The 27,905-nt window shown below is 36.0% G+C and overlaps 2 protein-coding genes across 2 annotated transcripts in view; one reads left to right on the forward strand and one right to left on the reverse strand.

Moving 5' to 3' along the window:
• Positions 1-7,504, forward strand: part of LOC137405389 (NAD kinase-like) — a 32,134-nt gene extending 24,630 nt beyond the window's left edge. The window contains exons 9-12 of the mRNA XM_068091630.1: positions 1,885-1,977; positions 2,329-2,493; positions 5,710-5,867; positions 6,643-7,504. Coding sequence (XP_067947731.1) covers positions 1,885-1,977; positions 2,329-2,493; positions 5,710-5,867; positions 6,643-6,775 — 549 coding nt within the window. The 3' untranslated portion in view covers positions 6,776-7,504. The remainder of the gene's footprint in view (positions 1-1,884; positions 1,978-2,328; positions 2,494-5,709; positions 5,868-6,642) is intronic.
• Positions 7,505-7,615: 111 nt separating this feature from the next.
• Positions 7,616-27,889, reverse strand: LOC137405388 (protein CIP2A homolog). Its single transcript, XM_068091629.1, has 18 exons — positions 27,759-27,889; positions 26,711-26,867; positions 25,879-25,976; positions 25,446-25,540; positions 24,910-25,126; positions 22,840-22,988; positions 21,842-21,917; positions 21,309-21,509; positions 18,556-18,651; positions 17,957-18,177; positions 17,078-17,177; positions 16,830-16,948; positions 14,572-14,785; positions 12,910-13,086; positions 11,491-11,624; positions 11,172-11,282; positions 10,247-10,400; positions 7,616-7,754 (listed from the first exon to the last, which is right to left on the reverse strand). Exons 1-18 carry the CDS (start codon positions 27,882-27,884, stop codon positions 7,680-7,682), a joined length of 2,520 nt encoding a protein of 839 aa, XP_067947730.1. The 5' UTR covers positions 27,885-27,889; the 3' UTR covers positions 7,616-7,679.
• Between the last annotated feature and the right edge of the window lie 16 nt (positions 27,890-27,905).

Raw genomic sequence — 27,905 nt, forward strand, 5'->3', positions numbered from 1 at the left:
ATAGCCAATACCAATCTCTATACCACTGGTATATCTCCTATACCAATTTTTTCATTCACATTAGAAATTCACTCACTGTAGTGATTTATACATATTTCTGTACTAACTTAAGTTAAAATACTTGGTACGCTGAATTAATGCGCTGTTTCATTTTGTAAGATTTTATTGTCGTTAGTCCTCATTAATACATATAGGACATATCAATCGCAATTGCTTTTCATGATAACAAAAAACTGATCATTTCTCATGGAAAAGCTGTGATCATTTCTGTATCATTCACTATCTACACCTATTCTACTAACATGTTCAACTGTGTGCTAATACAACACAGTTTTGATTAGACTAACTTCACACATACAGTCATACCTCGACATGTGAGTGCCCTAATTTACGAGCAAGTTTCTGCCTTGAGATAAGAGAAAACTTTGAGATATGAGCGTGAGCCGGGTTTCAATGGCCATAAAATGGCCAAGTTTGCAAGATGGCACTTTCGAGAACTCCATTAATCGGTCTTGTCACATCAGTTTGAAAAAAGTTTTAGTAAGGTCGGCTAAAAGTTATAGTGAAAGCGAGGCAAAAAAGCCTCAAAACGAAAACAGATAGGAAAAAATTAAGATGACAAACTTGAAGTTAAAACTTAGCTTTGAGTGTGAGTTCAGTTCGCTTAATTCATTCATGTTAAATTCAAAGTTTATGTTATGATACGCATCGTCACAAAAAGTCTAGGGTATCGAATGTGTTGCTGTTAAGTCTCTCTCGCAAAGTTGTTAGCCACTACGTCTGTCTTAAAGGTAAGAACCCCATACAATACTGTACATAGTAATGTTACATTTTATTACAGACCATAATCACTAAATCAATTAAAAACACATTTTTCCATCGTAATATCCTGTTTTTAAGTGTTTCTTTTCATAGTATTGGAATAGATTAATTTGTATTTAGTTATTTTATATAGGAAATATTACGTCGACATTTGAGCGCATTGACACACGAGCTCAGTCCCAGAATGCATCAAGTTCGTATGTCAAAATATGACTGCATTGCATGCACCTGCCTCAAGTCACAGCCATCCATTTCTTTTATTAAATTTATTATGAAATAACAAGTGAAGGTGAAGCAGTTGGTAAGCTGCAATACTAAACCCAAATTACTTAAAAAGATGCTTGTTGCTTCTGTTCACATGTTCCATTGCAGTGGAGTATGTTGTTCCTATTTGTAAAAAAGATCTTTTCGGGTCGCAACTCTAGATTTGCTGGTTACATTTTTTGTCTCATGGTCTAATTTACTTTGAACAGCATTGACAATTGCTATTGGTAATCTCCAGCTATTACCTAAGTGGTGCGGTATTAGGAGTATTTGTGGTCATGCTTACAACCTCTATTCACTAAGCCATTGTTGCATAACAAATCATTGTTGCTTCACTCTCACACTTTATTCACATTTTGTTAAAATCTCTTTGTCGTGTAGTCGCACTTTGTATTCATCCATGTTCCATTACAGCCAACTGTTTAAAAAGCCTTTAGTTCATTTTATAACCCATAAAGTGTACATAAAGAAAACAAGTAATATATACTGAAGTTGTCATAAATACTCTATTAATAGTCAGCCAGACTGGGTAATAAAAGACACTAATAAAATATTACAACTTTATTTTTACCAGTTGTAACATCACAAATATTAACGTCGCAAAGGCTAGCCAAGGGTTCACTACCAGAGATAAGAGTGTCAGTCAACCTCCAAACCACTTTGCCAAGTTTTCTCAGTTTAACCCTTTGGGCATTTGAGTTTTGAACTTTTGTTTAGAATTTATAGCAAAAATTACAAATTTGTTGTTTAAACTTCAATTTGCTATTTATATAGCTGAATAGTAATTTTATACTGTAGGTGGTGAACGAGGTTGTGATAGATAGGGGACCCCACCCCTACCTCTGCCATATTGATCTCTATGTGGATCGGCGCTATGTTACTTCTGTGCAGGTACTAAATACGTAAACCTCAATGTTCCCTAGATACAGATGGTGTGGTAGAAGTCTGTAGTTGAACTCTTGTACACAAGGTAGTTGCAATGTGCTTGTTAGACTATATACATACGGCTCACTGTTATAGTCATTGTATGTACATACGTTATTTGATAACTGATCTCTGTTCGATTCTGGATCATGTGTATAATTGGTCGACCATTTTGGAAACCACCCAAAGCGGATCACATGACCACACAAGCTGCATGAAATATTATCTAAATCATCAGTAGAGTTTATTAGAATATAAACTCTGTTTTTACTCGAATATGAATATTGTTCTTTATTAAAGCTTTTAAATCTGTTTCAGGGTGATGGTATTATAATCTCGACTCCGACAGGAAGCACAGCTTATGCCGCTGCTGCCGGCGCGAGTATGATGCACCCGAGTGTACCCGCCATCTTGATAGTGCCGGTGTGTGCCCACAGCCTGTCATTCAGACCCATTGTACTTCCTGCTGGTGTTGAGATTATGGTAAGTGCTGTCATGCAAGTGATATTGGTAAGGTGTTGGGGTGCTGTGAGTCAAAAAATTTACTTATTCTACAAGCTATTCAGCCTATTAGACAAACTGTTTGAAGAATTTGTTCTTACGAGCTGCAGTGTTTGTTTGTACCATTGTATTGTATTTTCATGCCTATTTAGCTGTAAGTTTTCACGAAGGAACTTGCTTCTTTGAGTAAAGTTTTATTTCAATTTAGCATGCAAACTTTTTGTATTTCAGTGATGCGAGTAAAGCTATTGTATAAATCAGTTTATACGGCGATGAGACTGACTTTACACCTACCCTAGGACGCTTAAGTATTCGCAGCATCTAACTTTCGCGTTTTCGCGGTGTCATCCTCTCGCGAAAGTTTCATGTGCGAAACTAAACTATCATAACAAACGAGCGAAAAAGCGAAACTAAATAGCTTTGTTCATTGATACTGTAGAATGGAATTTTATAACAACATTTATTTTAACGTTTTTAACGACCACTATAGCATCGTTAAAATATAAACCAACAAAATAATTTGACTGTCAAAATTTATTACGTTATTATTTTGCAATTAATTATGATTATTTTCTCATTAAGAATGATTTATAATGATAGGAATTTGATGTCAATGCACACGCATTAGTAGATTATCGTTTGCTGGGGACATCAATCAATGCAGCGAGCACCGTGTGTTGAAAGAAAATAAGACACATGCACTGACACTCGCAGTACTACACAAGCAGCATGGCTCTGGAAAGATTTGGATTCACCACTGACACCTCTTCAATAACTTGTAATTTTTTGAGATTTGTTTTGTTTTAAGTGATGTGACTGACGAGACGTTTTTAAATTAAAATAGGCAAAACATGACCGCAGTTAAAACGCTCAGAAAAAAGACATCTTTTTCTTTTGAGCGTTTTAACAAAGATCAATTTTGCGGATTTTATTTTAAGTTCATTCGGAGGCTTTTACGCTTTCGATGGGACATGGCCAAGCGGGTGTTTGATAAAACTTAATCTTCTGCAAACCTTTATAAAAGTCGTTAACAAAAATGTTTTGCCTCTCATGATGATAATAATGATGCCTAAGAACTACTAGAAGTTGATGTTTGTCTCTATGGCTTGGAATGAAGTGATATTCTACAGCGATAAAAACCGCGTCCATGGCCGTTGGGCAAATAACTTTTCGAATAAATGATGTTGAGGTCGAGTTATCTGAAGGAATTTATCATTGCGTTGGAACTGACCAAACAAATCCGTTTGAGTTGACCTTGTGTTTGAGATGAAATGTTACATTTTATCTGAGGGCGAGTTATCCTAGTTGGACTGTACTTACCGTAAAAAATTCCCAAAAAGTTGGGGCGGCTCAGCCGGCCAGCTGCCCCTGTGAAAACGGGCCTGTTAATAGTCCAAGAAACAAATGGCAGCAAGCGATCAAATTGCATTATCGACCTTGCCCACACCATTCTACCTGCGGTTCACAATTACAAACTAGTCGCAAATTGAAATTTTTTTTATCGGTGAACTGAACCTGAGGAATCTAATTATGTTTGTTCCACTGCATTTATTTTCACATCACTATATTTTCGCACTCATCAGAGCTGCGAAATTAAGTTGCTTCGAAATTTTACTCTGTGAGCTACTCACGAAACTAAATACTAGCGAAATATAAGTGTCCTAGGGTAGTCACAAATTTGAAGGCATGACAAGTTTTTTGCAAATTGTTTTTATTTCATAGTTTTTATTGAAAGAATTTCACAATTTTTTATCTTTTGACAACCAAAAACTGCTGCTAAATTTGGATTTGTTTCTCATTTGATCTATTACCCAGTCAAGAGACGACAACTACACATTTTCGATGTTGCCCTCGAGTTTCATTAAATTGAGTTGCCTCTTTTTTGACAAACTAAAATAGGAATGACATAGTTTAGTTTGGGCAATATTTAAACTGCTTTTACAAAAAATACTATAAATACAAAAATAAATTGCTGTTGATAAAAATAACAGAAGACCTTCAAATCCTGACTTGATTGTTGAAATGCATTTAAAAAGATTTCCACCCTCTGATAAAACATTCTTACTTGCTTCATTACATGGCTTAAGTTAGCATTCCTAGAAAAGGGGAATTAAGCAGGTATGAAAATGGTTGTGTTTCTGTAGTACAATTGACCTGTAAATGCAGTTTTTTTGCTATTATATCTCATTTACTGTTAACTCTTTCACTACAAAATTAATTTTCTTCTCGGGAGGGGACATAATTACATACTGCAATAAGTAAAACCTAATATTTGACAAGGGTGAAAATAGATTTTTAAAACTTTTGAACAAGGCAGTTTATAAAAATGTTTTGATCCTTAATTAATCAGCATAAAATTTTACATCAGCTGATAGTATAAAAATGACACTAATGTGTTTTAGACTGAACTCTGACAATTTTTTAGCAACTTTTGCTATGACTGTAAGCTTGTGCGAGTCAAACATGTTATCAATATTATTACAGCTTACAGCATTATTATTATTACTAAAAATAATATAATCACTCTCATTAGTACTATTGTTCCAACAGAAATTAACCAAAGTCCGTTGATCTACAATTAGTAAAACATCCATAGCTGTAATGCATCTGACAAGACTGCTTATCACTGAGAAATTGCGATAAGAAATAGTTTCACAAAGTAAAACTACCCTCAGGATAGGTTTTAACATATTTTTTATTGGCTCAACGCGTGCAGATACGATAGGTTAATTTATTAACTGGTCACTAATCAGAGACATTTTGTACGAAGCTTACTGAAGTCACATCACGCGGCTCTTGGTAGCGAATGAGTTAACCTATACATAAGTTATGTATTTAATGATGAAAATACAAAAAAAGCTACAAATTTAAAATGTTGAAGCTACTAGAACAAGCTGAAAACACTGTTTACAGAAATGTTAAGCATTAGCCTACAAGTAATGGAACTGCAGATTTATGCGCCGTGTTATGTTAATGGTTTTTAAAAGCTGGTATGGAGTTATCTTCCTGTCCAATTATACGCAAGCTTATGCCACTCATGTATTGACCCAGAAATATGATTTGTTTTTGTGTAGCTTTACCATGATATGCGTACTGACTGATGTTATACGTTTATGAATAAAGCAACACCTTCTCTTAAAAGATCAATGCGATTAATGTACTATGTCAAATCTTAAACAACTATAATGCTTTATCTAGATAAAGGTCGCTGCTGATGCGCGTAACACTGCGTGGGCAGCATTTGATGGACGAAACAGAACAGAGCTGAAGCATGGAGACTCATTGCGCATCATCACTAGTATTTATCCCCTCCCGTCTCTTAGCAAGCTTGGCCAGTTGGAAGACTGGTTCAGTAGGTGAGTATAGCACTCAGTTGTGTGAAAGATCGGCTACACTAACACAAACAGTATTAGCACAAGTGAAGTGGACTATGGTTTGTTATGGCGTAGATAAGTGAGTTGATTGCAAGTTGAGTTGAAAACAAATTTCTTCCAGATAGTTCATCCGCGCAAATAATCGACCAACCAAAATTTAGCTGGCATGTGATTAATGATTTTATAAAGGTATAGTCTATCCTTGGACTATGGTTGACTTATTAGTGAAACAGAAGATGGTTGCAGATGATGTTGTTCAGGTGTTTAAGTGCACACTTATTCGCTACCTGAGGTATGCGCAGCTAAAACGGGACATGATCTCCTTACATCTTACGTGTCAAGTTAGCATTAACCAATGCAGCAAAACTGCTTAACATTTGACCAGCTAAAATATAATTAACGTCTGTATTTAGGTTTAAGTAAGCCCTGTGTGTATGCCAAGTCTCTGAGGCTAAATGTCTGTATTTAGGATTAAGTAAGCCTTGTGTGTTTGCCAAGTCTCTGAGGCTAAATGTCTGTATTTAGGTTTAAGTAAGCCCTGTGTGTATGCCAAGTCTCTGAGGCTAAATGTCTGTATTTAGGTTTAAGTAAGCCCTGTGTGTATGCCAAGTCTCTGAGCCTAAATGTTTGTATTTAGGTTTAAGTAAGCCTTGTCTAAACTGTGTGTATGCCAAGTCTCTGAGGCTAAATGTCTGTATTTAGGTTTAAGTAAGCCCTGTGTGTATGTCAAGTCTCTGAGGCTAAATGTTTGTTTCAGCTTGGCTGATTGTCTCCATTGGAATGTGAGGAAACCTCAGAAGGCTCTCCATAAGTCAGAGATGAGTGAAACCTCATCAAGCGCGGTGAGTTTATCCTCGCTGACTATGGACGAGGCAAGCCTTTCTCCTTAAACCATTATTCATGTTTTTCATTCCATTTACTCTTGTTATACATTCTCTTGGCTTTCATTTTAAATTCTAACTGTTATCGTTTCTTAACAACTCATAACTATGATATGTTATGCTATATGAAATACTTATCAATCAAAATCTGGCTTTTAATATTGATAGTATTGATATTTCAAATAATTCTAGGAAATTATTTTTTTCTCATTTTCCTGTTTTGTGCTAGAGATTTTTGTAGGTGATATAAGTGCATTGTTGCACAACTTATTATAAAGTAGATCTTATCACCCTATACACCATGAGCTGTATGTTTACACGAACACGCTCAAACCTATACTTAACAGTCTTCCAAGAGAATGTCTTGCATTTTACTTCATTAGTTAGCAGTCAGTCATCTTTGTTGTATCAGGGTGTAAGAGGCTTTTTATCTTGCAGTGTAAGCGAGTGTGTTTGTACCACACAACAGGGTGCAACCATGCTGGTAAGGTTTTGCTTTATATTTAACACTTGCAAAACTTTCGTTTGGTGTCACTTACGTTTCTTTCGCTTAACAACCTCCCAGGTTTGAGTATTTTCTACTTAACAGAAACATTGGTAGACTAGAATTGGGACGGAGTTATCTAGTCACACAGTTTGTTCACTGATTAGATAGTTACACTCATGATACGATTATAAATAGTGCGCTGTTAATTTCTCCTTTAATATTTTATGTACAATAAAAGCAACTCACTCCTATATTGGTCATTTGATTCATTATTACATAATAAATACACTGCCATTACACATCATACACTACATGCATGCAAGTTGTAGCAGTCTGTAGAACATGTCTATGCTACAAGATACTCATTTCCTACCTCTGGCTTGCTGAAATAAATATTTGATAATACTAGGGCCATCTCATATCTGATCACTTTTTGACAGCCTCAAAAATAACTTTTAGTTTATCTTCTTGGTGGCCGATGGTCTTTTCCAGCTTCTTGATCTGCCAGAAACAGAAAATTCTATTGAAACATTCTCATGTTTTTGTAGAAAACTAAAAACATTTCAAGAAAGTATTTAAAAATTAAATACAATGTACTAAAACTTAAAACTTCATTGATATTGATTTTGAACTATACTACATCCAGCAAGACCTCTGAACACTCCAACAGCTTCCAATGTGCTTCAGCAAAAGCTTACTCAAAGAGATAATAGACAACAATATGAGTGTCATATTGCTGCCTGGGCAGCGCTGACATACTATTGTAATCTCAATAAAGAATATATATAAGATGACCTTCATGAAGGATATTGACAAGTGCTCACAGGTTGCGCTGAGTGCAATATGTGGCACCATTGCACAATGGAAAGCCTGAGTGCCATATGTGGCACCAATGCACAATGGAAAGCCTGAGTGCCATATGCGGCACCAATGCACAATGGAAAGCTGCACAGGTAGGATTTTGACGTCTAGTTATTTGATAAATTAAGATACAGTGCACCCTCGAGATACGATGTTAATTCGTTCCAGGGTTGGCATCGTATGGCGAAAAAATCGTATGTAGGGGTATAGAGACCATTGTAATTATACAATGCAAACACCCCCTGGTAAAAATTGTCAATTGTTTTTATAAAAATGTGTACATATTGACAATTAGCAAGAAAATAGTATGTTAACTTTAGTAATTATAGTTACCTACAGTAACTGTATTGTATTTAGTATATTTTAATGGTTATGATCTGCAATAAAACGCAAAATTATAATGTGTGTACCAAATGCAGTACGTACGGTAAGGAGTTCTTGCCTTCAAAAGGTACGCATAACATAAACTTTGAATTCACTTCAAGTAAGTTTAGCTTGCTAAACCTACACTTAAAACTAAGTTTTAGGGTGTATTTTGAACTATTTTACTGAATTTCAACTTTTTATCACGAAATTTTATCCTTCAGCAGTTCCTATCTTCACTTTCACTATAAACTAGCCTATCTGGTTGAAACCTTTTTCAACCTAAATCAATAAGGCCGAGCGATGCAGTTATAAAAAGCGGCCTCTCGCACACTTGACCATTTAATGGCTACCGAAAAGAGAAAGAAAATTTTATTTTCTATACAGGACGTACATACCTTTGAAGTAACGTGGCTTTAGCTGGTACATGTAGCGAGTAAAGCAAAGAGGAGGCAAAAACGTATCAATGCTAATTATGGTGCTGTACACTTAAAAATAAATTTAAAACGTAATGAATTGGAATTTTTAGCAGGCTGAAAGAAGCTGTCCATTCCTTTCCAATTTTTCTACTTTTTCTACGAAAAAATTGATGGTTCAATGCAGAAAATTGCTAGCTAGCGCTTGTAAACGGATCCAGAGAATGTGGTGCAGTAGTTTGTCTTGTATGAAATGTGCACAAAAATCAATGTAACCATACATACAAAGTTTGTACGTATTTATACCCTAGAAGGGGGGCAGGGCTTTAGCAAGTTTCGGAAAGTAATGTGGATGCGTCAACTATCTTGAGTAGCTAGTTATATGAGTTACATACATACGATGAATTGTATTCACGTAGAAGATAACAAGCCCATATGCAAAGACATGGTTAAACAAGAAAGTAAAACATAAAATCAAAAGGAAACAAATAAAATGAATAAAATATGAAAAACATGCCACACAAGAGATAAATAATATATATTATACATGCATTGTTTTAATGTACCAGTCCACATCAGTAAATTAAACACTTGAAATATTTCGGCGAATGTGGGGTTTTCTGTATCTTCTACATCCTCGCCTTTACTAAATGGTTGCTCCTTTTGAACGCTGATCGCGTGCATGACCTAGCTCATTCAAATCTTCAGTCGGAAGCTCTTTCTTGTGCTTGCTTTAATGGAGTTCTTGTTTTAATAATAATTGCAAATGCTGATTGGTTGCGATCATATTCCTTGACAATGTTAATAATACGGGTCCCTTTTTCTTATTTACGACATCCAACTTTGTTGACATATAAATCATTTTTCCTTCGTTTTGTAACGTTTGTATCGGTCTCAGATTCCATAGATAACGAATTAAATGTAGAAACTTGTAGTTATATACGTATGCTGACTTAAAAGTTTATAGTAAAAGCTATAATAACGCTACAAATGAATATTTGCTCTCGCTTGTGTATTTTACACGAAATTTTTCATGCGGACATGAGAGAAGTCGATCATCGTGTCTCTTCTAAACGTTCTAAGAATGTTTTCGACAAACTATATTTCGGTGTCTTTTTTTTCGACGTGTATTATTAGCACACCGACGGTCAAATTTTAACTCGGGCGAAACTTTTTTCAAATCCGTATGGTGAAATAAAATTCGTATAGCGAGGTGAAGATATCACAATGTTTGACTTCGTAAGGTGAAAAAATCGTATATCAGGGTAATCGTATCTCGAGGGTGCACTGTATGATCAATTGTTCCTTATAGACACAGGGTGAATTTCAGTATGAAAAAGTCATTAAACATACCTCAGCCTTAAATGCTTCTTCTTGCGCATTTTTCTCTGTGGTGAGTTTTTTAAATTGATCTTCTGACTTTTTAATTGCTTTTTTTTGTTCTGCGATCTTAGTATCTTTTTCACTTATTGCGACGGCCTTCTTCCTGTCAGCTTCCTTTATTGAGCTGTATATAAAATATTGCATATAGAATATCCTCTAACAAGTAACTCCTAGTTACATCTACCAGTATTTGTCAGAAGGAAACTGTAACTGTTGTTAATTATTTCCATATAAAAGTATCCTTCAATACATTCATGACAATACTATGATAGCGTTGTTATGGAAGACAGTAACCGAAACTTGGAACATAGGACTACATTTAAAACCTTGACACACCAAGTTCATTCGTTCCGAGATATTTTTCATATGTTACAGTAGTCATATGTTAGAGCAAATATTCTTAAGAGAATACATTGTAATCTGTTCAATTTTTTCTACAACCCGACTCCCTATCGCTCCTTAATAAATATTGCAGGTCCTTCTTTACCCATAGCGTTGAAATGGTTTAAATCCAAGGTCAAACTATTACTAACTTTGTGAGGTAAAAATTTACTTGCGTTTTATCAACCATTGGACAAAAATCTTCGCAAAAACAGTTGCAAGATTGAAGCTTTCCTTAGTAAACTCGTTAGATCTGATAGATTATTTACCTTAGAAGCTTCAGCCATGCCTACCATTATGTTTTATACAATTTAATGTCGCCATGGAGATGAGGTACAAGTGTGATTGGCAAACTGAAGGACAGTCGGGAAGAGCTCCAATAATTATGCAGAAATTTTTATGAGGAACGTCTAGGATATAATTTGAGCGCCAGCCTATTTATTGCACAGCATCACAACATATCTACCTGCTGCATTGCAGTTTAATACGTGATCCACAAGCAAGTTATTCTCACCTATACTCAGCCTCGAGATCCTGGTGTTGATGCTTGAGGTTTTCATTGAAATAGGTCAGTGTTTCCAATTCACGTCTAACCAATGACAAGGTTTTCTGCGTCTCCTCCAGTCTGCCACAACCAAGCAGATGAAGCAATGTAATTACACAGAGAGAAAAAGAAAGCGGTTTAGTTTACTACAAGCTTGAATGACCAAAAGAGTGAGTTTTTGTAAAAGATGTAATTGGGAGAGGCAGCAAATACCACTGTATTAATATATCACCAACTTGCAGTTTGTAAAGAATAATGACTACAGTCGGAAGTGAGTGTGAATGCTTACTTCCTCGAGTCTTGCAACAGTCGCTCCAACTCTGTCTGCATTCGTTCCCTGTCGACGAGCATCTCATTCATCTTGTCCCTATAGCCTTCGCTGCGACGTTCGGACTCGTGCACTATGCACCGTAGTTTGTGCATCTACATGTAAATACATATATAAGAGTACAAGAGCTCCCTTGGTAAGGCTTATCACAAGATATGCATCTACATGCAAATATATTCACAAGTGTAAGTGAGCTCTTATATGCCGCACCATGAGACGTACATCTACATCAGCAACTGTGAATTTTATAATTTTGTTGAAGTTTGGACAAAACAAATTGGCAGTTTGGGACCCCATTGTTGTAGCTTTGCATGTTATATATCCTTGACAGCCACAGCAAAACTTTTACCTACCTACATATGGATTGTCAGCATCTAAAATACAGAATTCTAAAAAATACCGAAATACTAAAAATCTGAATTCTGTCTGGTTACAGATGAGATGACAAATAGGGGAAGTTATATATAGGTTATTATATAACAAATAGGGGAAGTTATATATAGGTTATTATATAACAAATAACTGAATGATGTTCTTTCAATAATCACATCATTTACTCGTTCAGTTTGCAGCAAATTAAACTTGAATTACATTGAATAATTACTTATGAATAGACTTCACCTTTAATATCTATAAAAATCAATTATAAAGCATATAAGATGTGGAAAAACTAAACCATAGAAGATCCTACAGCAAGATTTTCTGCTACAGTTTTAAGAACCAGGCTAATGAGATATAACAACCAACGGAAAGCAAAAGTGATTCTAGTTGCAGAGAAAGCTTCTGTAAGTCTATGTTGACCATCCATGACTAGCCATTCAAAAACAGCATTAATTTTTTATTTCTGCACAAGAATTTTTCTTAGGTTTATTCTTTTTTAAAAAGGTCCATTATTATTATTATTTTATGAAGTTCCTTCTCCGTCGTATCAATACAATAGTGACGAAGAAATTGTATTCCTAAAGACTTTCTATCAGCCTTCAGATAACTATAAGGTAAGTTGGTATCTGAATGCTTGCTCTGAGGCTAACTAAAAGCTGTTCAGATTATTTCATCAGCTAACTTTTTAGTATGTAATGCTTCATTGTAGTACCTTAATATACTTATGGTTATTAGAATTGTGTTGAGAGGTGAGCACTGAATAAACATCTAAGAATCAAGCTATTCATAGTAAGTCACTATTTCTGCATCTACCTATATTTACCCTGGCTAATGACCTACCTGGCGAGTAAATGTTTAATAAAATCCTAATCTTATTGTTATATAAAAACAAGCAGAATGAGAAGTTAATGCTTTCAAGGTGAGATATAAATGTTATTATTAACCAGAGTTCAGGATTTTTATAAAAGAGAAACAACAAACATACAAAGATAGTCTCACCTCAGAATCGACCTGTGCTAAGCGTGACTTGTACTGCTGAATGAGCCGATCAGCTTGAGACAAGGCCATTGTCTTGGCTTGCACCAGATCATCTAGGTGAGCTTCTCGTGTCTTCTGACCCCTTAACTTCTGCTCATACACGCTGATTATGTCACTTACATGGCTGTCTCCACCTACCTGTGAAATCAGTAACTCCGCATGACCATATCTACCGCATTGTGAAAACGTGTTCCATAGAAGGGTGAAATACAGATCATTATGTAGTGTTTGGAGTTGTTTGCACTAGGCAATGGGTAGACAATCACTCATGTAACTTGTATCCAAATACAGCGCAACAAATCAGCTAGTGACAAGACTATAGCATGCCTGCCAATAAATAAAAACGTAAAACTCTTTTACTGGTCAGCATGAAATAGTGTAACACACAAATCAACAGGACCCTCTTTGAGAAGATTTTGAGTGTTTCATCCAGAAAGTGTTAACTTCCTGATTACTGGGAGTGGTTTTGAGGGTATGTGAGGGTAGTGAACACACAATTGACAGAGAGTAAAGGATTATGCTCAGGTAAAACAATCTGCTAACATCATGTTGTTAAGTACAACCTTTTATGTAAAATTACTAAATTTCAAGTCATGTGAAACATCAGTTGTCTTGTAACTGGCTAAAATACATGTATACGTGTAGGCATGGCAACAGCTCAAGAAACAACTATGGTCTCTACCAATCATTTGATGATGTATATAAATAATTACATGTTATTGTTTCTTACATGCTAGTCCAAATTCCTAAATGCTTCAACTAATCCTAATCTATTTTCAAAGTAAACTAACATTTTCTAGCAGTATGTGCAGAACATGTCGGTGGTACCCTAGCACAGGCACCAATAACGTTCAGAGGAACTAGCATGAGATTTGACCTTGAATGACAAACCCTACTCACACATAGCTAAAATATTTTTCTTTTTGAAAGTCTACAAACTCATAAACAAGTGATCTTATTAGAAATGATAAAAAGGATGCAAGTGGATGTAGTACTTCATTTGCCTTCATAATGATTTAATTTTATTCAGAAATATATTAAGCTTGATTAGAATAGCGGAGAAATTCAGTTATCAGCTTTTGTACGATTGTTCAATAATTATGGAAGGTTTGAACAACCTCAATTAATTGATCAACTGTATATAAATGCACAATTGTTTATATATGACATCAAATGACTGGTCAACACTATAGTTGTTTCCTGAGACATGCATGCCCAAATATGGATGTTTTGGTCAGTTACAAGAAAAATGAATAACCTGAAATCAAATGATTCTATATAAAAGACGCTGCTTAGCAACATGATGCTAACAGATTGTTTGACCTAAATGTGACGCAACAGGAACTTCAAGTAAAGGTTTTACGCTGTGACTATAGCTTTTCACAGATGCCTTTATTAAATATAAAATTCAGATTGAAATATCGGCTAGCCGTATTGAAGAGCCCTAACACCAATTTCGGAATTAATATCAAGGAATCATCCATTACCATAGCTTTATAATCTATGTACTTATCTATGGTTATACATTTCAGTTGGCTTCATATCTGCTGTCATATTCTGACATCACGCGAGTTAATTCATGATGTTGGTAAACTCTACAAAGTTCTGCATCTGGCAGTGTACCTGCAAACTGGCAAGGCGCTCGGTCACATCAGCCTGGTTTCCTTGCGATGACAAGACAATCCTCTCACTGACAGGCGAGAGACAAGGAGATGAAAGAAGAATGTTATTCTCTTTGTTATCATACTCGGCAGGTTTGGGTTGCATCTGGTAGTTGGACGGACGACCACCATGCATAGTCTTCTTCTTATTGAGACCAGACAAGACATCACATAAGCTAAAACAAATAAATTAAAAAGAGTAATCAAAGATGGATGGATGGGAGAGTAGCACAGCTTGTCTCCTAGTTTCATTATTTCTGAGAAACAATCTTTACTATAATAAGAGCCGTGTCTGTCTGTCTAAAGCCATGATAAGAGCGTTAGGAAAGAAGACTGCAGCGCACGGGAAATGAACCCGGATATTCCGATTCCCATCTAAAAACTAGGAATCGAAATCGGTTATTCAGATTCCTGTGCAAGAATTACCATCTGTGCCATTCGACAACCTTTCCACATTTAAGAATAATAATGCACACACTTATTACACACAATGATCTCTCACGGAGCAGTGACTGCCAGCATTCTAGTAAGGAATGGAGGACCATGATATTCTCCATGAACATGACATAGTTTGCAAGTGTGTATATGATTTACGGATTGACTGCACAAAGGCTCCAACTATCAAGTCAATTGGAAATTAGAGAATTCTTTCGTCAATTTTATCATAAAATACAGACTTATTGTGATTGGTCGAGTTGACCAATAGCCAATCACAATAAGCCTGATTGTGATTGGCTTTCTATCACAATCAGGCCAGTGTTGGCCTGAAAGCCAATCACAATGTGGAACTCGATAATTTCCCATCCCCTCATCACAGCATTTTTGTCGCTATTCGATATCAACAAAATTTTTTCTCGAAATTCAAATTTGGTAGTATATGCTGCATACGTCGGAGTCACGAAGATGCCAATATGCTATTCACAGAAATCCCTCCCACAATGCCTGAAAGAAATACGATGCTCTCTCATCCTCAGTTCAGTGTTCTTCATGTTTCGTAAGACAATTAATTAAGACGATGGTAAAATTAGTTTAGTAAAATACATACTAAAACGTAGATTTAAATGTGTGTTTATTAAGCTAAATTCGTTTAAATTAAATTCAAAGTTTGTATTATGTCTGTGTCGAAGGTATGAACTCCATATGGTACGTACTGTACATAGAAATGTTATATTTTATTGCAGATCATAATCATCAAATACCGTATACTAAAGTTACTGTAGGTAACTATAGCTACTAAGGTTAAAATACTATTTTGTTCTTAATTTTTAATAAATACAGTACATACATAAAATTTTGATATATTATACTGGGGGTGTTTACCTTAGATAATTACTAGTGGTTTCTATACCACTCTATATGACATTGTCGTCTTATGATACCGACGCTGGAATGGATTAATGTTGTATGGTGAGGGTTTACTGTACTCATTTAAATTAATTTAGCGTATTAATGTATAATTTATTAAAAAAACTAACTTATCGAATAAATTTTGTAATGCAAATATTTTTCAAGCTCGTTTGATAACTCAATGCAAAATTTAGTTTCTACAGAAATTGATTAATTTAGTTATTAGTGCAATGATTTTGGATTCTAATTTATGTTTCATAATTCATGTTTATGCAAAATTTAATTACCTATGCATTTATTTGCTGGACCATTTTATTAATTCAACGTTTATTTTATTATTATGACCATTTTATTAATTTATTGTTTAATTTGGATTATACCAAAGTTATTTTAGTTACTAATGCAATTAATCTTCAAAGTGATTCGGTAATTTAAAACTGAAAAGAATTTAAACAGAAAATAATTTGTTAATTCAATTGTTTATGCGAGTTCTCAAACCCAAAATTATTTAATTGAATTATTAATGCAATTTTAAACAAACATCACCCCAACTCTATTTAAGCCCAACATAAGCTGATGAATATGGGTGATAAAGATCTCTAAATAATGCAGAAAAAGAAGGTGGGTGTTGAGAGAATCCTTTTGCCTTGTTTCAATTTATTTAACGTGACCATGAACACAACTTTCAAAAAATCAAAGCAATAAGCATAGATGTATGACTGGAGCATGATTAAACATAGACACGTGCGATAGGAAACTACCAACCAAAATCATGGTGAATAATTGAAATCTGAAAACTAACAGGCCTCTGAGGCAAACTGTTGCAGAACATTCTCAAATACAAACAAGAGTGTATATTATTGCCTTACGTACATGGTAGTATGGAGGTAACCGAGTGATCCAGACTTGGTTATGAGTTTCAGACTGAGACTTATTTGATCTGTTCCCGAGCTCGAGAGACCTGTGGCTATGAATGGTAACAATGAGGTCTTCTACAAGTAGAAGAAGTGGAAGAGTTTCGACCGCACAAGCTAATTATCTATAAAAATATTCGCACCTCTTATGGTGACCCACCGGGTTCAAATTATTAAAAGCCAACAGGAAAAGACAATAGGTGGTACCTGCAGGTAATCGGAGAGGCAGGTGGAATAACTTTCATTCCTCTCTGTCGCTTCAATGATCACAGACATCGCACTGAGCACAATTTCAACGCCAACCTTGCTGTAAAGACACACAAGCGTTGATGTGTACAGTGTAGATGACATGCATGCGTGTGTATGTATATCTTGGAAAGACTAAAAATGACCAGATTAAAAATAATGGGCTTTCCTATATCAGTAGCAATTCTTCAAGACTGCAGAGCCTTTTTGTACTTTATTGGAGGTACGTTTCTGTGAACTATACTAATTGCAGCGAAAAAGCAATTTCCATGAGTTTTACTTTCAATAAGCAAACAACTCCGAAAAAAACCAAGCGATAAAAACACTTGAATATCTAGCACATGACACGGAAACTTCAAAACGTTGTTTGATATTCTTTAAAAATAGAGGAGAAAAGTGGTAATATTAAATATAAGCAAGAGACTAACACCGCTGATAAAAAAGTGCCTAAAAAGGTTGTCTTTGCCTTTGTGAAAGGGTTGACAAAAAACAGCTCCACAAATATAATTTTTGTGCAACATTTTCATGAATTTGTTGGTTTACTAAAACGTATACTTAAAATGCAGGTAAAATATAAAATATACAATTTCTAGTGACAGACTACATCATCATAACAGTTAAGCTTTTATCTAATCATTTTATTCACAAGAAAACACCTATCATGCCACAATAACAGAGAACAGGATTACTATCAAAGTTTTTGCAGCCAACAAACGCTACTCGCTTGGCTTTGATAGACAAGGCATGTAAAACCTATCGTCAGACAAGCAGGTAGAGCTAGGCACCTATGCTTGATAATGATCAACAAAAAACCATTATTATGCGCAGAAACATTGCCACCTGCAGTCAGAAGGTTTCTCTTGCTCTGCAGTGAGTGTCTTGTTGTTCCAGTTGAAAGCAACAGGGTTATTCTGCAGCTGGTATTCTATCACGTCTGTTATAGTGGAAGACTCTATCTCAGCAAGAACGCCAGAACAGAATACATCCGAAGTGATCAACATTTCAAGCAAGGAAAGAGCTGTTAATATTTTTTTTGATGAGGCCAGCTTTGTGGTTTCTGCCTGCAGAGACAAGGCAACATACACACTTCTCAATTGTCAAACGAGTTGACAGCAGAGATCTAAGGCAGTCAAAGAAATCTCTGTTCAGAGCTCTAAACATTCACTTATTTCAAATCTAAATGATCAAATGCACTTTACAACAGTAGAGCTCAGGCTAATACCATAGAATTACGGCTAAATCAGAAGTGCCAGCCTAGTAAGGAAAGATGCATTGGACCTCAGTCTACTACGTGTACATGACTAACTGTTGCACGTTAAACCAAGTCTGAAGCAGTAGAAGTCAGTCTATCAATTACTTACCTTGCTGTCATCTAACAATGACTTACCTCCCTGTCATCTATCAATGACTTACCTTCCTGTCATCTATCAATGACTTACCTTGCTGTCAAGCTCATTTTGCTTGAGACACTCGGTGAGAAACTGGAAGTTGAGATGGCAGGTGCTGCCTGCCTCTGGAGGCTCTGCAAGAAGACCCTGGAGACAACAGATAGAGAATAACAGAGTCTCGTAGGAAAAATTGAGATGAAAGAAATAAAAACTCTAAAACATGAAATGATTATTAGAGGTCGCAATTCATAATCACCTTATATTGCCTGATAGTACAATCAAAGCTTAAAGGTTTACTTGCAACAAAATTCCCATTACAGTGGAAATGTGATTACAAGCTCTTAAAAGCTAAAAAACGAATAGTTAATCGCAGCCATTACAAAAAGGCCGTAGTTTGGAATCCCTGTCCAAAACGGCTCAAATGGGATGTAATTGAACACTATGGCTTCTGTTTACGATTTCATGCAATCTCATTCGTCGAAATATTTTCACAATTATACTTCACGCATTTAATAAAACCATGTCTATTGCTCTTACATGTGTTTTATCATCATGTTAATGCTGTAACTTTTAGCGCTGATATCTCAAAACCTATCATAAAAATTTGTTTATTTTTTTAACCTTAGCTCAAAAGAGTGCATATCATCCTCAGATAAATATGATGAGCCTGTTGGTCACCTGTGATAGTCGAAAAATGCTACAGAAATAGTTCAGGCTATTTGGCAGGAAGTATGGGTCAGATGATCAGATTACGACTAGATGATTAGACCAGGCTGAAACGAAACTGTAAAGTAGCGAGTATCTATATTCGATATGGGCTTTCCGGTAGAACCCGAAGTATTTGTCATAAACTAGTGCTACGGGACGTTTTATATTGAGCCTTTAATTTCACGTTATATCATCACGTGTCAAAACAATAACCGCAATGTTTGAGAACGTCATCGAAATAAAGAGATACCAACCTACGGCGTTTTCGTGATGGCTGCGATTAACTGCTCATTTTTGAGCTTTTAAGAGCTTGTAATCACCTTTCCACATATTTTGCACCTATAACACAGCAGAGTGAGACATGGTGAACCTTATGATACCAAATAACTGTAATGTGAACTTTGTTGCAAGTCAACCTTTAATGATCAAGTAAACGTTTAAAGGTTAAGTGGCAGCATTTTAAAATTATATCTATTTTATTTTTTAGTGATCAAATAGGTGTTAGGAAAACCAAAAAACTGTATTCTCAAAAAAAATCATGATGCAAGCTCCAAGCTGTGACGTAAGGAAGTTATGTTTTTGGCAAAACACAGACATTTGAATTATGTCAGCACCGATGATTAGCCAATGCATTAATGCAAAACAAAAGTGCTTCTTTTGGCCACAATTCTTAAAGGTTGACTTGCAACAAAATTCACATTACAGTTATTTGGTATCATAAGATTCACCATGTCTTACTCTGTTGTGTTGTAGGTGCAAAATATATGGGAATGTGATTGCAAGCTCTTAAAAGCTAAAAAACGAACAGTTAATCGCAGCCACACGAGACCGCAGTAGTTTGGATTCGCTTTCCAAAACGGCTCAAATGGGACGTAGTTGTGGTAGATGGTTTCTGTTTACACTTTCATGCAACCTCATTCGTCGAAATATTTTCACAAATATACTTCACGCATTCAATAAAACCATGTCTATTGTTCTTACGCGTCTATTTTATCGTCATTGTACTGTCACTTTTAACACTGATATCTTATAACTTACCGTAAAAAACCGTTAAACTTTTTAACCTTAGCTCGAAGGAGTACATATCATTGTCTGATAATCATGACGAGCCTGTTGGTCACCTGTGATAATCGAAAAGTGCTGCAAAAATTATTTGCGAAGTATTGAGTCATGTGATCAGATTACGACTTGTCGATTGAATAATGCCGAAAGAAAAACTGTAAAGTAGCGAGCATCTATATTTGATATGGGGTCTTCGGTAAAACCCGAAGTGTTTGTCATAAACTAGTGCTACGATAAGTTTTATATTGAGCTTTTTATTGGCCTTTCAATTCACGTGAGAACATCACGTGACAAGACGATAACCAAACTGTAATGACTACGTCAGAGAAATAAACAGATTCCAATCTACAGCGGCTTTTCGTTTTTGAGCTTTTAAGAGCTTGTAATCACATTTCCATGTATTTCACACCTACAACACAACAGAGTAAGACATGGCAAATCTTTTGATACCAAATAACTGTAATGTGAATTTTGTTGCAAGTCAACCTTTAAGAATTTTGCCGCATCTATTCATCGTGCTACATTGTTGTGGTTACCCAACATGGCAGATAATCATAACACAAGGTTGAAGCAGATTCTGAAAAGGTCTGCACCGTATTTATACGTTCTGCATTAACTGTCGAGCAATAATGGTCATAAATTGACATCTTGTGGAGTGCACTAGCAAGAAGTTCTTCTCTCGTACAAATAAGAAACTCAAAAAATTGTCTGCATCTAACTGACGTATAACCATAGTATATAGCGTAGCAGCTGTTTCTGATGGATATTTTTTTTAAATCGTGGGGCTTTCTCTCCATTTTCACGGCTTGAACACGTTAATAAAACCTGGTATTTGGTTGAAATTACCCAAAAATATTAGTGAAACTGCAACCTGTAAAGTTATCTGCTGCTGTTAATGCAATATAAATTTGTCCTGCCAATTAATGTCGAGTGGAGCGATGTCATAGAACTTGCCTTACTCTTGTATTTTCATACAAGAATACAATGCGGCGTTGATGAAGTCGAGCTGTAACAGTATTTTCATTTATACTTACTTCATAAATACTTGCAATAAACTTGAGAGCAAGAATGGAGGCACCAGCGTCGATGGACACAGATCTCTTGGCTAAATAGAAGACGTGCTTTAGCAACTCCTCCTCCCCATCAGAAGAAGTGCAGACAGGAGCAAAGACTATAGTTGTAAGCATAAGTCTAATGGCGGGGATGGTGCACATCTCCAGCAGTAGCTCAAACAGCTGCAATTGGGGCAATTGATAAAGCTTTCAGCAAGATGGCGGAACGAGAGTTCAGCATTCATAACGAGTCATTGGAGGATAGATCAGGGATAGTTAAGTAACATTGGTAGATGTCCCTGTGTAAATGTTTGAAGGTTTGAGGGTCGATAGCGAGTCTAACTTTGACTTTTATAGCAATAAATCTTGTCATAATCTGTGTATTTTCATAAAAAATGACAATTTTTGTTACAAGCGAAGAACAGCTTGAATAAGACTTAGTAGTTTCTTTTGCAGTTTTTCTCAATATTTCTATCACAAACTTCTTGTTACACATTTACATTTGATAAACAAACCTTCACTAGTCGGTACTCCTCACAGCTTGTCAACAGGCTCGCTGACCTGCTCACGAATGACTCCAACTTTGGGCAGCTGAAATAAAATATGGATAAACCTCTGAGAGAAAACATCAGCACCCTGGATTGACATAAATATTTTTGATGACCAATGCACCCCAACTTGAGTGACTAAACCAGAACAGCGAACAGGTAAGTTAGAGAATATCATGTCTCTACTCCTATTAGACTAAAGCCTGATTCTGACTAAAGTCGTAGGTATGGCGTACAAGGTGCTGCACTCTGCTATGCAAGCTGAGGGAGGTGTGCGATTTATGTGAACCAAATAGCTATGAAATTGCAGAATGACGCAACTACATGTAAATCCTGAGCGTACTACACAAGAGCATTGTCCTGCGCAGTCCTGCATGGTCGTGGATTTGCTACGCTAGGATTGATGTGAATAGAGTGTGCAACATAATCTCAGACTTATTATGTGGTTTTGTCCTTCCACCGCAAAAAAGATGGGCCAAGGACTTTTCATCGTTTCGTTGTTAGAAAGTCTACCTGCATAAACTTGCATAGCAGGGTACAGCACCTTGGATGCCATACATATGACATTGGTCTGAATCAAGCCTTTGTGAGTCAGCTAACCACCAGAACAATATTCACTCAACTTAAGAGAACAATGTCCAGAAATGCAGAAAAAACACAACAAGTTAGCAAAAGAAGAGCGCATTACAATTTGACCGAACACCCTATAGTAAGAGTTTCCATAGATATATAAACCTATATATATATACAGTATATGTTTATAGTTTATATATCTATGAGAGTTTCACATTGGATCTGTAACAGAGTGAGTGTAATTGGTTAGCAAACACAAATTATGATTACCAACATGACTTCTGAATGGCAATTGTATCGCAATCAGGAAACCATTGTTTCGGCAGTAAAAAGTTCTCAGCCTGAAATATAAGGAACAGTGGCAGAGAGAGGTGAAAAGAAAAAGCACCAACCTTGTAACTAAGAAATGCTGCACCCTCTTATTCCTCAGCAGATGCACCATGACATCCACTACATACCCAAACACCTGACTACCGCTCAGCGACAGGATTATACTGAACGAGAGCTTGAGTATTTGATCCAGATTTTTGTCATTACCTATCTGTAAGATCATGTTCACATCTGTAGTGTACATTCCTCACTACACCGTAATATACAGCAATCCTTCTGTTACACACAACTAACATGTATTCCTCATAGTACACAAGTGTTCTTATGTTACGCACAACTAGCATGTATTCCTCATAGTACACAAGTGTTCTTATGTTACACACCAGAGGCATCTCTTCCTCATAGTACACAAGGGTCATTATGTTATACACAACTAGCATATATTCATCATAGTACACAAGTGTTCTTATGTTATGCACAACTAGCATGTATTCATCATAGTACACAAGTGTTCTTATGTTACACACAACTAGCATGTATTCCTCATAGCACACAAGTGTTCTTATGTTACGCACAACTACCATGTGTTCCTCATAGCACAAAAGTGTTCTTATGTTACGCACAACTAGCATGTATTCATCATAGTACACAAGTGTTCTTATGTTACGCACAACTAGCATGTGTTCCTCATAGTACACAAGTGTTCTTATGTTACACACAACTAGCATGTATTCCTCATAGTACACAAGTGTTCTTATGTTACACACCAGAGGCATCTCTTCCTCATAGTACACAAGGGTTATTATGTTATACACAACTAGCATATATTCATCATAGCACACAAGTGTTCTTATGTTACGCACAACTAGCATGCGTTCCTCATAGTACACAAGTGTTCTTATGTTATACACCAGAGGCATCTCTTCCTCATAGTACACAAGGGTCATTATGTTATACACAACTAGCATATATTCATCATAGTACACAAGTGTTCTTATGTTATGCACAACTAGCATGTATTCATCATAGTACACAAGTGTTCTTATGTTACGCACAACTAGCATGTGTTCCTCATAGTACACAAGTGTTCTTATGTTACACACAACTAGCATGTATTCCTCATAGTACACAAGTGTTCTTATGTTACACACCAGAGGCATCTCTTCCTCATAGTACACAAGGGTTATTATGTTATACACAACTAGCATATATTCATCATAGCACACAAGTGTTCTTATGTTACGCACAACTAGCATGCGTTCCTCATAGTACACAAGTGTTCTTATGTTATACACAACTACCATGTATTCCTCATAGTACACAAGTGTTCTTATGTTATACACAACTAGCATGTATTCATCATAGTACACCAGTGTTCTTATGTTACACATCACTAGCATGTATTCCTCATAGTACATAAGTGTTCTTATGTTATACACAACTAGCATGTATTCCTCATAGTACACAGGTGTTCTTATGTTATACACAACTACCATGTATTCCTCATAGTACACAAGTGTTTTTATGTTATACACAACTAGCATGTATTCATCATAGTACAACAGTGTTCTTATGTTACGCATCACTAGCATGTATTCCTCATAGTACACAAGTGTTCTTATGTTACACACAACTAGCATGTGTTCATCATAGTACACAGGTGTTCTTATGTTATACACAACTAACATGTATTCCTCATAGTACACAAGTGTTGTTATGTTACGCACAACTACCATGTAATCCTCATAGTACACAAGTGTTCTTATGTTATACACAACTACCATGTATTCCTCATAGTACACCAGTGTTCTTATGTTACACACAACTAGCATGTGTTCCTCATAGTACACAAGTGTTCTTATGTTACGCACAACTAGCATGTATTCCTCATAGTACACAAGTGTTCTTATGTTACACACAACTAGCATGTATTCCTCATAGTACACAAGTGTTCTTATGTTACACACCACTAGCATGTGTTCCTCATAGTACACAGGTGTTCTTATGTTACCCACCACTAGCATGTGTTCCTCATAGTACACAGGTGTTCTTATGTTACACACCAGTGGAATCTCTTCCTTATAGTACACAAGTTTTTGTTCAAGCAGCAAACTTAGACATAACTTGCTTACCAGTTTATTGAAGTCTTCAGACATGCCTGTAGAGATCATTGCAGCAATTGAAATGATGGAGACCTCGTTGTCATCATGGCTGACGAGTTTGATGAAAGACTTTCGAAGAAGGGAACTTTTGTCAAGAGAACGAAGCTGCATCTGTACCGGGAGACAATCAGCTGAAAGGTTGACCAGCGTTGACAGCGAGGGTTTCAGAGAGGCATCATTGGATATGCTGAAGACGAAGAGAGATAATATTAAACTCTGTTCTGTTTAAAATGAAACAGACTCAAGAGCGCAAACACAGACTGTGAAGGGAGCGTTATTATATTACACCACAGTTGTATAAAAGAGGTGTAACATATTAAGATTATGGAAAAAGCACACAGGATACTGAGACCACAAAGAAAAGTGTTTTTTAGTTTATGATTGGCAATAGTATTCACCAATCAGGGCGCTCCATCATTGTTATCATTGGCTAAAACTCAAGTAAACAATAGTTAAAAAGCAAAAGCTTTATAAGCCAGTGTAACGATAGCTTTAGATCCACTTACATATTGCTAATGAGACGCTGAAGCAAGCCATCAATAAACATCTCATGCCCTTTAAACTTTATGTGCAGTGATATACGGGCTATAACTTCCATCACCTAGGAGATAATAGCAATACAATTTAGTCTTGTGAATTGCTTTGTCACAGAAATCACTTGAACCACGCAGTAGTACATAGAATCACAGACGCTAGAAAGTTGTAAATATATGAAAGGTATAAAAACAAATGCAAAAATGAAACATGCCAGATTTTGTGCATTTTGTCATTTCTCAAGGCAATGCATGAATGTTGAGAATTTTATGAATGTCATAAGCAAGAATAGTTTTCTGCACCCATTTTAGTTACAGTAGAAACTGTTTGTCCAGCTAATAGAAGCTGTTAAGCAAGTCTATGTGAGTAAAGAGTAATTATAAAAGAATAAAGATATTTGCACACCTGAACATGGCTGGCGGTGTGCTGCTCATCAAGTATATATATGAGAGTATCCATCAAGCCTAGGTTGTAGAGCAGGCTGGCTGTGCATGGTTCTGTACCTAGTGTGTATATTTATATGGTTAAATAAACGACCAAACCATTAAAACCACTTAACAGAAGAACTGCTAAACTAGAACTGTCTTGCTGTATATAAGGTCTTTGGGCATAATAACTACAGATAACAACATGAGTTATTTAGATAGCAAAAGTATAATCTGACTTGATAAAAGAGTAGAGTATAGAAGGTGACTCATAGATTAGATAGCGAGTAGAAAAATAAGAAGGTGACTCACTGATTAGATAGAGAGAAGAGATTTAAGAAAGTGACTCACTGATTAGATAGAGAAAAGAGAGTTAAGGTGACTCACTAATTAGATAAAGAGAGGAGAGTTAAGAAGGTGACTCACCGATTAGAATGAGAGAACAGAGTTAAGAAGGTGCCTCATTGATTAGATAAAGAGAGTAGAGTTAAGAAGCTGACTCCCTGATTAGATTGAGAGAGGAAAGTTAAGAAGGTGACTCACTAATTAGATAGAGAGAAGAGTTAAGAAGGTGACTCACTGATTAGATTGAGAGAGGGAAGTTAAGAAGGTGACTCACTGACTAGATAGAGAGAAGAGAGTTAAAAAGGTGACTCACTGATTAGATAGAGAGAAGAGAGTTAAGAAGGTGACTCACTGATTAGATAGAGAGAAGAGAGTTAAGAAGGTGACTCACTGATTAGATAGAGAGAAAAGTTAAGAAGGTGACTCACTGATTAGATAGAGAGAAGAGATTTAAGAAGGTGACTCACTGATTAGATGAAGAAAAGTGAGTATAGTAGCCCCAAGAGTGGAGTCACACTCTCCTAGCACTGATGTTAGAGACATCAGACATTCTGAAGATAATCTATTCTCTTCTGCAAACTGCCGAATTGAGCACGGCTCCTCTCGAATATGCTTCCCCAAACTCTACAATTGATAAATTATTTGTGTAATTGTTTTGATATACGCATATTAAAATTATCGAAGAACATTTGCGCATAAATTGTTCAGAAATAACACATAGATCTATGAAGCTGAAGTTGCATTGATTGAAGATTTCAAATGTTTACCGGAGTGCTTTAAGAACTTATATATAACAGATATACATGCAGAGCCAAAATTTTATAAAAGTGCATAATACCAAGTAAATTCATAACATTTTACAACATGTATCTAAGGATCAAAGTTGAAGCTGAAAGATCTATTGATATTTTGAGAAAACTTTGAATGTAGTGTGCTTAAATATGTCACACTATTTATGCTTTGTGAAATACTATTTGATATCAGAACAAACACAGTAAAAGAAATATTTACTATGATAGGAGCCAAGCTGTCCGAAGCCAGAGTTGGAAGGTGGGAAAAATATTGCAACGTACAGGATTAGAACCCACGACATTCAGCCTTGACGCGCAGCGCACTAACACCTGTGCTAATCGACCACTGTCTAGCTTTGACAACAAACTGTGGAGAGAGTTATTCGCCACATTTTCGTGGCACACCTAACTATCTCTCACAGCATCAGAGACTGCAAAGGTACGAGTGTTCAATAAAAGTCAAGTCTGACTGTTTATGTGAGGTAAAGCTTAAACTTCCATTAAAAGATGCTCTACATCAGATTTTTTCTAATTCAATTTTATTGTTTAATGCAGTTGATAGTTAACTGAGATACCTATTCTAAAAAAAAATACAGGCATTTATTAATTCAATATATTTATTTGAATGAAAGTACAACTATTATGAAAAAAAGACGCTTACTAATAGTTTGTGGTGCGAAAAAAACCTGAACATAAAATTAAATCCAGTTAGCCCAAATCCCACCTTGATCGCATCCTTCAACCTGTTAACGATACTCTCTTCACACCCCCTTACATAGGCGTTACTGGCAGAGGCGCATGTGTGCAGTAGAGAGCTCAGTGCCTCGCTCCTTTCTGTAGTACTGCTCATGCTGAATATGTCTGTAAACAT

Source organism: Watersipora subatra, chromosome 9, assembly GCF_963576615.1.
Source record: "Watersipora subatra chromosome 9, tzWatSuba1.1, whole genome shotgun sequence".
NCBI classification, from domain to species: Eukaryota; Metazoa; Bryozoa; class Gymnolaemata; order Cheilostomatida; family Watersiporidae; genus Watersipora; species Watersipora subatra.

Bases quoted from the DNA above. Each gene is read 5' to 3' on its own strand.
- LOC137405388 (XM_068091629.1), bottom strand. From the start codon at position 27,884: ATGAGCAGTACTACAGAAAGGAGCGAGGCACTGAGCTCTCTACTGCAC. The intron at 26,868-27,758 runs GTGGGATTTGGG...TATCAATTGTAG, and splicing joins GGTTGAAGGATGCGATCAAG to AGTTTGGGGAAGCATATTCG. The intron at 18,652-21,308 runs GTAAGTATAAAT...TGTTGTCTCCAG, and splicing joins TTATTGCAAGTATTTATGAA to GGTCTTCTTGCAGAGCCTCC.